Source organism: Myripristis murdjan, chromosome 17 (assembly GCF_902150065.1).
Source record: "Myripristis murdjan chromosome 17, fMyrMur1.1, whole genome shotgun sequence".
In the NCBI taxonomy this organism is placed as follows: Eukaryota; Metazoa; Chordata; class Actinopteri; order Holocentriformes; family Holocentridae; genus Myripristis; species Myripristis murdjan.
The window spans coordinates 16157109-16169189 of record NC_043996.1 but is presented as its reverse complement, the minus strand read 5'-3'; the positions used below and the strand labels follow the sequence as shown (position 1 = coordinate 16169189).

General features: G+C 42.6%; 1 protein-coding gene across 2 annotated transcripts in view; it reads left to right on the top strand.

Annotated features, from left to right (window-relative positions):
- Positions 1-1481: 1481 nt before the first annotated feature.
- Positions 1482-12081, top strand: part of epha4b (eph receptor A4b) — a 96967-nt gene continuing 86367 nt past the window's right edge. For both annotated transcript variants that reach the window (XM_030074340.1, XM_030074339.1), the window contains exon 1: positions 1482-1613. In XM_030074340.1, the coding sequence (XP_029930200.1) occupies positions 1499-1613 (115 nt within the window). In that variant the 5' untranslated portion in view covers positions 1482-1498. The remainder of the gene's footprint in view (positions 1614-12081) is intronic.

Genomic DNA, 12081 nt, shown 5'->3' with positions numbered 1-12081 from the left:
GTGCCCGTGTCGCTTATCAAAATAATTGACAGTGTTTTCTACAGCGAGTTGGGACTGTTTACCCTCATCCTAAACAGACTGTCTACTCTGGGGTGCGTGACAACTCTGAATCAGTAATGAGATGCTTGGCTTTGTTGTGGTTGTTGTACCCAGGGATGTAGTAGAGGGTAAACCCACCTAAACTTGGTTTCCTACCGCTTCATTTGAGGAACAGAGTTCTTGTCTGACATAAAACTTTATGATGTAGATTTTGTGAAAAGAATCAAATCCAAGTGAGTTATATTATATTTTTTTTAAAGAAGAAATCATAAATTCATGGGTGTCTGGAAACATATTATTTTTTTGCTCATACCGGTGGTTTATTTTTTGCTTATCACCAACTGCAGGTCATAGTTTATGCAACTTTTAATTTTTTACTACTGGTTGTGAATCCTTTTTCCGAGTTTGCTCAACATCGCTCTGCAGAGTCACTGCTGCTGATAGGCTGGGAAATGTGCAGCTCTCACTGCATTCAAATTATTCACTCATCAATTAATGACAAAGTCAAAGTTTAAGACCTGAGATAAACAACAGAACAAATCTCTTTGGGGAACTGTACTTTGCTCCTCAAGAACAAACAAATCAAACCAAAACAAAATAACAAACATAAAAACTGTAGGCTTCTTCTCTAATATTACTCACATAAGGATGGGTTAGTGACCTTGTCATGCTTTATTAGTATCTATCTCTTAGTGGGCAACTATAATGCACACTGGATGTTCTGAGAATAACTGTATTTTATTTTTATATATTTTATTCTACCATAGTGTTTGTATTTATTTCATATCCTTTCAATAGCCGAGATTCCATTGCATATTTCCTTTTCGATCAAGATAGCCTTGGAGGAGAATAGTGCACGTTTTTATTGTGTCCTTAAGGCACTGCTGATTACATGCTGAATGGTACATCATGGGGTTTATAAAGTGGATTGGAGAAGAGGGCCAGGAGATGAAGCGTGAGAACTGTAGCAGTGATGTCCTGTTCTCACAAAGGCTTGAAACAACGAAGAATAAGACCAGCATCCAGCAATAAATGACGAATGAATGATTTTTTTCCTTTTTCAGTTAAGGAAAATAGAGAAAGTTGATATGCTTTGGAAACAAATGAAACATTCTCGACTGATTGACTCTTTGTGTCCTTTTTCAAATTAAAAATAAGATGCAAATAGCCCACTCAATGTCAGACGAGGTGCCTTGTTCAAATATATTTATAATTTTTTTGCAGTGTAAAGGCTCATGTGCGGAGTCTCCAAAGACCTCCATACCACCCCAGAGCCAAGCGGCTGATTGACAGGACTTGTCTGGCCCTGGACCCTCCTTCCCAGCGTCTCCTCCTCTCTCTCTTCTCGTCTCCCCTCTCCTTCTCCTCTCTCCTCTCTCTCTCTCCTCAATCGTGGGTCTGCGCTCACCGACTCGACACCGCCAACAGGGATGCAGCGAGGGCGCAGCGCAGCCTGAAAATGGCACCACCACGCGTCCTTTGGATCTATCCATCCCGTTTCCTCCTCTCCTCTCTTCTTCTGTTTCACGCGCTGTCGTCGAGCCGAGCCTTACGGAATTACCCAGAGAATGAAGGTGGGTGCCCGGCGGGTTGGGAACCGAGTTTACTTGGCGCTACTATACGTGGGAAGCACATCCCCTGGTTCCACTTGCCGGGGATGGAGCTGAGCGGAGCGGCGGAGACTCCCGTTAAGTGCGGGGCTTGGTTATGAATCATGCATAAAGAAAAGCGGAGAGAGAGCAAGGGGGAGACGAGGAAAAAAAAAAAAAAAAACTGTTCGTCACGTTTTTTCTTTTCCGAGCACATTGACATTAAATTTGTATGGCACATAAACACAGGCAGCCGTGCCATGCTGTAAAGAGAGTCGGCTATAGTCATCTCACTTTTTTAGTCATTTGAAAATCCTGTTCATATTTTCCATTTTGTATGTCAGTCTCTGTTGCTTTTTTCCCATCCCTTACACTTAAATAACTTATAATAATTATGGCAACGTAACATTTGCGATTGACACCTCCATCAAAATCAGTGTATCCCTCGGATATCTTCATTACAGCACGCTGATGAATGTTGTTTTTCTCCTCTTGCGGACTGTATTGCTTCAGTCTCGCAAATGAGGAGCAGCAATTACATTAGATTTGTCACACGCTGCTGCTGAGCCTCTCTCAGTTATTGTATTAACATCGATGCTCGGCCTGAAATTAGACCAATGCATTTACTTACTAACTACTCCTGACTGGCTGAATGCTCGGCCGGGCTGAAACATGGGAGCTGGCTTGTTTAATGGGAAGTTCAACTTGCGCTAAATGGAGAGAGGAATCTACAGAGGGCCAATGTGCGCACCACGCGTTATCCAGACTCGCTGATTGACAGGTTGTAGGCAAATGACCCAATTTTGAAGTGGAGGTGATGTTGTTTTTGCTGCGTGCGTGTCTGACTGGAGGTGATGTTGCTGTGACTCCATTGTCATTCAGTGAATCATTTCACTCCGTGGTCCCTAAAGCTCCAGCCAATCCTGCTGTGTTCCTGAACAAAGCTCTGTATCTCTCCTAAGAGTTGGACGATTTGGCTTTTATTGATAACCCCACCCCCACACACATACACACTTTCACACAAACACACTTTCTCTCTCTCTCTCACACACACACACACACACACACACACACACACACACACACATACATCACTCATCATGAGTCTACCGGCCTCTGACAAGTGATACATCTCATAGATTGAAGGATCAAACGATTGACATTGAACACACACATGTACACATACATGCACACAAACACACACACACACACACACACACACGCTGACAGGCCACACTAAGGTGTAATTTGATGGAATCTATCATTTCTGTCTCTGGCTGACTAAACAGTGAGCTGTATATTGTGCAGAATGTATGTCACAACCCTGAGGAGTTCATACAGAAAGAAGGCTCAGGAGGATAGATGGGGAACAAGTGAGAGAAAGAGAGGAGGACAGTGTGTGTGAGTGTGTGTGTGTGTGTGTGTGTGTGTGTGTAGAGAGAGAGAGAGAGTGTTTCAACAGCAGGAAACAACACATGTGGGGGAGAGAGACAACACACTGCTGAAATGTTCACTGAAATGAGAATGAATGATGAAACCAAATAGATCCCGAGGAAGCTCCTGTTGATTTAGATTAATGTAAAGAGGCATCTTTGTGTGTGTGTTTGTGTGTGTGTGTATGAATGTGAGGATTGGTGTATTGGACTAAGTGGGAGATTTTGACAGTGGCTGGCTGGTCAGGGGCTTTCCGTGACAATCCGGACACACTCCTCAAAAAGTCTGCCAGGTAGTGTATGAGAGTGTGTGTATGTGTGTGTGTGTGTGTGTGTGTGTGTGTGTGTGTGGGTGTGTTTGAGTAATCATGCATCCCCCAGTCATTTCTGTGCCCTGCTGTTTCAGACTATTGGCCTAATTGGCATCTCTAAGCACAGCGCTGCGCTTTCCTTTTGTCTGTGTGTGTGTGTGTGTGTGTGTGTCTCTGTGTGTGTGTGTGTGTGTGTGTGTGTGTATGTGTGTGTACATGCGTGTGCATGTGTGTGTGGGCACGTACATGTGTTCCGCGGGGATAGTAATCCAATGAAGCTGTTTTTGTAAGGCGCTGTATACGCGCTGCTTTGTTTTACCTTGCGGCCTGTCTCTGCCTCCCTCCTCCTGTTTTCATGCTGTGATTGCACACTTAGCCGAGGGATTGCTCTATTCTCTCTGTGTGTGCATGTGTGCATGTGTGTGTGAGTGTGTGTGTGTGTGAGTGTGAGTGTAGCTGCTTTGTGTTTGTGTACGAGTGTTTTTTTCTCCGTCCGTGCATCGTGGCAGTTGTGTTATTCCAGGAAATCCTCCTTGTGAGCCGTATTAGCAGACAGGAGAATGTTATAAAAAGAGACGCAGCTCTCAAGGCTTAATTAAGATCACAGTCCTTTTGACAGAATTTGTTGTGTTTATAGAAAATGCTGTAAAGCTGTCAACCAGCTTGATTTCCTAAAGAGACATTGATCTCTGCTGACATTGTTGGTTTTCACAACTAATACAGCTCATAGGGTGAATCTGTGGGAACTGGGGGTTTTTGGCACAATTGACAGAATTGGTTGAAATTGTTGCTAAACTGCAGGTGCCCCTAACCTGTGGTGGAAAGCAACTTGTAAAGGTCTTTGTTTGCATGGCAGGAGTTGACAGATGAGCAGCAATGGGTGAATGTTTGTGCACCAGCAGAGGGAGCCCAAGAGCCCGTCGGTCTGAGCCCCGAGGGCATACTGATGTAACAGCAGGGTGGGTGCTCACAGGTCTTCCCTCGCTTCCTTTTTCTGTTCCTTCTCACAACATTACATCCTTGCTCTCCTCTCTGCATTGTTCTATCTTACACAGAACAATGTCAAGGTCCTCTTCACTTTACTCCTCATATCTCCCACCTTTTTTCTTTTTCTCACTCTCCTCGGTGCTTACCACTATCTTACGCAAGGCAATGTCACTGGCTCTTATTCTTTTCAGTTTCCCATTTGACTTGTTTCACTCTATACTTGCATTATCCAATCTTTTACAATAGCATGTCACATATTTTATCTCCATTTGTGTGCCTCTTCTCCTTTACTGCTCTTCATTTTCCTTCGTTTTTTTGTTAAAATAAAGGAGCAGGTTACACTTTCTTTTTTTTTCCAAATCAAAGGTGTTTCTCTTTTGAGTTTTATTTCCGATAAAGTGAAGAAGATGATACCAAGAAAGAAGTGCCTCCTTTCAGTGCAATCTAATGGTAATTAGATTATAATTATGCACTTTTATTATAGTACCTTCTGAATTCCCCTCCAAAAAGAGTGTGTATACTGTGTGCAAATACACAAAAAAAAAAAAAAAAAAAAAAAAAAAAAAATCAAAAGCAACAAAGCGCGTGGAAAATAAACTCAGTTAAGCTGTGGTTTGCATTATAGTGTTGATGTTTTTCTGTAAGCTGTAATTGGTACTGGAGCTACACTTCACACATTTGAATGGATCAGCTTTAGTGCGTTGAGTGGAAAAAATCGCTGTTTTCGCTTCTTAAGGTTAACATGAAGGTGAGCAGTTAGTGCACAGACCGGCATATGTAAAACATGGCCCCTGCTCCCCCAACCTCCAACCCCCCAACCAATCCCCATTCACACAGTGTCCTTAATATGGTATAATGGCGGGTCAAGGGTCTCCTGTGGTTTAATTGCTTTAATCCATAATAGTTGTAGTTATCGGCAGAGCCATAGCTTACTCGTGTGTGTGTGTGTGCGTGTGCATGTGCCATCATATGTGTGTGTATGTCACGAGTGTGTGCGTCTGTGTGCATGCGTTTGTGGGTCCAAGCAATCGCTGTGGTCCCATGTAATGGCCGTGACCTTGGACAGATGAGGATATAGATCTCCGTTTTTCATCAGAGAAAGAGAGAGCTCCTTTACCTCCTCCACTTCTATGTCTGCTCACATCTTCCATACCTGTCCCTCTCTATTTTTTTTATCCATTGTCCCCCTGCTCTCTCTCTCTGGCTCCCTCAGTTGTTTTCATCCTTTCTCATCTTTCACTGCTCTCTCTCTCCTAAACATGTCCCCCCAGTAGCAGTGTAACAGTTGGATAGAAGCTCGGAGCCACAGTAGGCCTTCTGTAATGAGGTGGAACCACCGGAGCTGCTTAACACAGGTCCACACACATGAACAGATACACACACACACACACACACACTCATCATAACCTAATGTATGGCTAGAGGGCAATTTGGTGGTCTTGGTCCACGGAAGAGTGTGTCACATATTCACAGGGCGAGCTGATAGATGGGGATATAAATACAGCTCGCTGACAGAGAATGGTTCTGCTGTGAGGGCTGCACCTCGTGGATTCATTGTTGTGTGTGTATGAGGGAGGCAGAAGCAGTGTGTGTGTGATAGAGAGAGACACAGATAGAGAAACAATTAATGAGGAAAAAGCTAGATAAATATGTGAGATAAAATGAGAGAGCAATAAACCACTGAAAGTCGAAGAAAGAGATACAAATAGAGATAGAGATATGTGATCGTAAAATGCTCCAGCAAGCACCCATAACAGCACCCATAGAGCCTTTTGTGTTGCATGAGATGATGGCCACTGACCGCTAAATATGCCTTTGTGTTCACCAGCGCCCCGGCAAAGGTCATGATGAGACGTCATTGTTGTGCCATTAGTGCGTGTGCGTTCTGCTTGGGCTGTGCCGGCTCCTTTCAGTCATCGTTTCCTGGTCAGGACATGAGCTGCCTCCAAATGTCAGTCATAAAAGTCCTTAGATCAAGGTTCCAGCTGTGGTGCACTATCAACTTGAAACTGTGGTTAACTATAAAGGTGGAAATGATGACGATCTGATCCTCAGACTTCTAAATGTGTCACGCTGCGTCACTGTGCCCGTTCAGTTAATCATAGTTCAGTTTAGTAATCGAGGGGAAATTTGGCTTGTACCAATGGCACAATAATACAATAATGAAAACAGTGAGACTCACAAGTAATATGTGAGAGACAAGTCGACTTATCTGTTTGCACGCAGTATGCATCCTGTGGTAAGAAGTGGTTACTAAAGAGTGCGAATGAGAAAGTGCTACAGCGCAGTGTCACGAGAGGTGAAAATTTAGCACATGCATTGCACAAAAAATGAACAGAAAATGGGTATCTGTTGTGCTTTTTTGGAACCTTTATTTATATTGTGAGCAGAGGAGGTCAAACTCCCCTAAAAGAGGATGGGGAAAAGTATTCATTAATATGTATAACTTTGATATATAAATAAATCTTTATTACTATTATTACTTTTTGTAAATACAAGCTGCAGTAAAGTAAATTAATACAGCCATTAACTACAGCCAGGCACATAGTAGGGTCAATTGCCTGTTTTTTTTTTTTTTTTTTTTTTTTTGACCCTTAGGAAGGTTTGACCCTTAGGAAAATGTACAGGCCTATTTTGATCAAACATCAAAGTGTATTGTCATTCATTTAACGTGTTTTCAGGAGTAGACGCCCATGTGAACTTATTTTTTTCATTATTTTAATGGACTACATGAGATGGATGTGCACGTCAAACAAAGAAAATTTAGCTGCAGTGATTCTTCAGCTACAGTGCTCCCAGACTTTCATTACTTTGAACAGAAGTGTTCCCTCGGTGGTTGGTGTCTGATGGTTGTAGTGAAGTTTGAGGGTGAGTGCTCCCCCCCGCCCCCAAACACTATCCCCCTCTGAGCAACCCCCTCTGTCTAACTGCTGGTCACTGGGCCTTGACCACCATCTCATCTACCCACCACTCTGCTCCCCAGCTGCCCTCTCTCCACCTGTGTCTGTCTTCTTTCTTTTCTACCTCCCCCCCTTCCCGCAGCTTCCCTCCACCTACACAATGACCTTTAATTTGGCCACATTGAATTTGGTTTGCTTTCCTCTCTCTACCTTTTCCACTCTCTCTCTCTCTCTCTGTGTTTTTTCTCCTGTTGTTAACTCTGCAGGCTTGGCTTGTGCCGCGGCTGTGAAAGGCAGCATTAGCCAGCTTTTATAAACAAGCGGCCATGCAGGGATTTGGGTCAGATGTTGATATAGGATGTTTGCCGATGCTCCTATCCTTCCTGTGCTGATAAACTTCCCTGAACTCCCCCTTCCTTTTATCCAGCTTGTCCTCTCTTTCTCAACACTTTCAGTTTCGGTGTTATCCTGATTCTGTGTTTTCTGTCTTTCTCTCTGTTGTTTACCATTTCATAGCAGCTCAGTCAGTGCAAATTAGTGTGTGTAGCTTCGACTAAGGTAGCAGAACAGGCAGACAGACAGACAACCAAGCTATTAGATAGGCTGTCAGACAGACGGACAATTAGATGTGTTGTACTGACAGGCCATCTCGAGGCATGTGTGTGTATGTTGTGTTCCTGTGTGTACCCGCTATAGCAACCTGTCTTAGTGCACTTTTATCTGACACCCGATTTCCCATGCTGCTCCACTGCTGTGGCTTGCTCCTGAGATTACAGGCCAATTTACCCTCCTGTGACCAACCACTGTGTGACAGCTGTGTGTGTGTGTGTGTGTGTATAGAGGCTACCAGTGCTCTTGTCCTATGAGGAGGAACGTCTTTAGAATTAACAGAGCACGGAAAAGGTCACGAAGAAACCCCACAACAACTTAAACATACAGACATACACAGCTACACACACGTACACACACAGATGGAGGCAGAATTTTACAGGCGGACCCTCCTGCAGCATTAGCAACTCTGTGTCTTATTAAGGAAAAAAAGCTTTATCTGTCAGCACTCATTCATTCTATTCATCCCTCACTCCCTATTTTAATTCACTTCTTTAAATGAATGGTGCTATGCGTCACAGTTCGAGCGTGGGTGCGCGCATGTGTGAGTGTGGAGGAGTGTGTGTATGTGTGTGTGTGTGTGTGTGTGTGTTGGTGGTTTGTACTGCAAGTTGTTCCTGCGTGCTCAAGGTCTTCAGTGATGTATCTGCTTATGCGTATGCATGCTTGTGTGTGTGTGTGTGTGTGTGTGTGTGTGTGTGTATGTGTGTTTGTTGCTCCTTGCCCCTGAAGAGTTGTTGCCGTAGTGGTGGAAGAAGCTTATTAAAAAACAAGTGTCTGCATCTGACTGGGTGTCACAGTTCAACACTGAAGGCATTCAACCAGCTCGCACAGACAAACACACACACAAACAGACACACACACACACAGACATGCACATGCACACACATGCACACACACACTCTAGAGTCTCTTCAAGCGACAAACTAGGGCAGTGCTCCTGTCATAGGCTGTCAGAATGGCATCTTTTCCATTCTGCTAACGCTGCCAGTGTATACTAAATAGCAGAGTAGGCTTCCTTCTAATGTATCCTCTGCCACTGAGGGAAGGGGAGGTAAGTCCAAATATGCTGCCGCCGCTCAACTCGTTATAAGCACAGCTCATCACATCAGTAAATCTTAAACATCTATATTTCTTCAGTCCTTTTCCAGCACCTGCGCCAAGGTGTTTTATTGGGAAGGTTTTGGAGCAATGGTGTTTTCAGTGCAGCTTGTGCATCCCTTTAAAAAAAAAAAATCACTTTACTGCAGAGGTAGGCTTCAATGAGACCTTCTTAAAACAAAAAGATTGATCATATCACACTGGGAGCTTATTTTATCATTTGCCACTGCAGTGTAGATAACCGAATGTTCATGTATAAATGATGCAAAATGTATTACTTTATGGCTATAACATATGTCACCTTGAGCTACAGGCTTATCTATTCCAGAAATTGATTTGGATGTGTCGTACGTTGCGTCTGGCCTATCCAGGAAAATTCCAACATTGCAATTTAGACCCCAGCGGCTTCTGATGAACGATGTAAGCTTATATACCTGGCAGCTTGGCTTGTTTCACTTTAATATAAAAGACAAGTTAGGTCTAAATGTCATGGCTTATGTGAGTTATGTGTGAGTTTGAGCTTATGGATTCAGTGACCTGCTTCTGTCTGTCACTCATGTACAGCTTTAGGTTACTGTGTAAATATCTGCGATCATATTTATTTGTAGAACTATGGAGGATGGAACTATGATTTCTGGCAATGCACCGAGTAGCAGAGTCAATCAATATTAAATGAATCAAAGGAGATATTGACTAATATTTTGCTCAGTTTTAACGAACCTTCCATTGATTACCGCTTTTCAGGGCTCTGAGAGTGAATCTGTTTCCCAAGACAATTATTTAGGAATTGTAATTGACAACTCTATCTCATTTAAGCCACATATTCAGCAGCTGGTGAAAAAACTAAAATTGAAATTGGGTTTTTACTGTAGACACAAGTCTTGCTTTTCCTTTGAGGCTGAAAAGAGGCTGGCTGCTGCTACTTTTTATGTCAGTGCTAAGCTATGGTGATGTTATATACATGCATGCATCATGGAGCCACCATGGAGCTCTGAGGTTTATTACTTACTACTGCTGCCTTGTCCACCTGTAGACGTAAGCATTGTCATATTTTCATTTACACGGTTACTTAGTTTGTTTCCATCTTACCTATGAATCTACATCCTTCAGATAAGTACAGGATGAAATTGTTTTTGCTCCTAGAAACTATTCCTGCTGTCTGTCCTTAAACCCTATACTGAACTTTAAAAAGGGCGTTTAAGTATGCTGCTCCCTCTGCTCGGAATCGGTTGCAAGATGACGTGAATCTTCAGGAGCTGGTCTCTCTAGATACATTAAAAGTAATCCTTATTGATTCAGAAGCAGGCACATAAGGCAGCAGATGTTTTGACTAATTCATAATGCCCCTATGATCCATGATGTCGATGACTTGTGATGATGGCTGATGAATATTTTTGATATTTTATGATTTTGTAATTTATTTCCTTTTTTTTATTATTCTAACCTGTGAAATGTATGTCTTGTATGTCTGGAACCCTGTTATCTGTGCTGTTGCTGCTCTTGGCCAGGACACTCTTGTAAAACAGATATTTAATCTCTTTCCTGGTTGAATAAAGGTTACATTTAAAAAAAATAAATAAATAAATAAAAGATAAAAAATGAAATGAATGAGCCAAATTACATGATTAACTCAGTTTTGGGCCTGCCATCATAAAGAAAGGAGTTCCACTTTTATCAAACAATCTTGCTGGATTCCTTTTTCTCTCAAGAGACAATATCATGAAAAATAGTTTTAACAGAAATGTGGGATGTGCCTGTGTTTTTGGGGAACCCCACGCTATACATACTGAGCGCTTTATACCAAATAATTATAGTTATGATGATAAGTTTAATGCTTGATTTTTAGGCGTCAAAACAGAAGCGGACAGACTGGATCTGCTGTTATTTTACAACAGGCCACTAAAAGTTAATGGGAAATGGGAGGCCAACAGCCGTCTGGTAAAAGCCTCTCTTCCCCTTCTGGCTGGGTTGCTGTGCATCCCAGTGTCTGTAAGGATCACTGTTCAAATCTATTAAATTAGTGAATAGATTAACTTGTGCTGCCGATATCCAGTAACATCAGTGGCCGATCACAGGGGCGAGCAGCTGCCTGACACAAGTCTACTGCATCAAACTTGAGTGCGCATACACCCTTTATGACTGCGTTTTTTGCGAGAAAACAATAGTTTTGTGTTTCAGCTGCAGCCCTACTGCTCGGTGAATTGAACTGACTGATTGTCTGATGGCAACAGCTGTGGGGTTTTGGCAGGAAGTTGTGTCTTGCAAAAACCTCCCCAAGTAGAGCCACATAATTCCTGATGTTTTATGATGTTCAGTTTTATTCCAACAACACAGACAGCAGGCTAAACAAGCAGGGCTGACTTCCCTGGGCGGTGGGACCCTGGCACCAGGCTGTGCTCGGCTAGTCAACTTCCACAACAATATGTGGAAGGATGCGTTTGATTTATTGCTCCCATTCTTGCCAAATTTGTGTACCGCCTGGTGATTCAAGCTGTCGCTCACATCGGGCAAGGAGGGAATAAAATAAATAAATAAATAAATAGATTGATAACAATGACAATAGTAATAATAATCTTGTGGTCATACAGTATATCACAATTGTACTCAAATGGAGTTTTTTCCCCTCCATATACAATGTTTCCAATAATAAATAAAGTAGATCTAACTTCCTCATAGTGGTTATGAAGCCAGTTGGGTTGATCAGTGGCGTGTTGACACTAGAACCCACAGTATGTGTAAGAGAACGTCAAAAGATGCAACAAAAAAAGAAGGGTGTCAAAAATGCTTTCACTGCGTTCAGGGTTTAATGGCTTTGTTGTTGCTCTAATTAGTCTCTCCAGTGTTTCTGTTTAACTGTATAATAATGCTTTGCAGGAGATGACCAGTGTAATGATCGTAATGATTGTTATCACCCCATCATTGTGGGCTTACATCCACGACTGGAGAAGTGACATTTGTTTCTGGATGGAACAAAGCACTGGGAGCTCATTGTGCAACACTGAGGAAGCATTTGGCAGGAAATTGATCCATTTCACAAGTGGGTCATAGGCTACGGGCAACAGACTTGCTCTACAAAACCTTTAACACACTTTCACTGTAATCACAATGTACT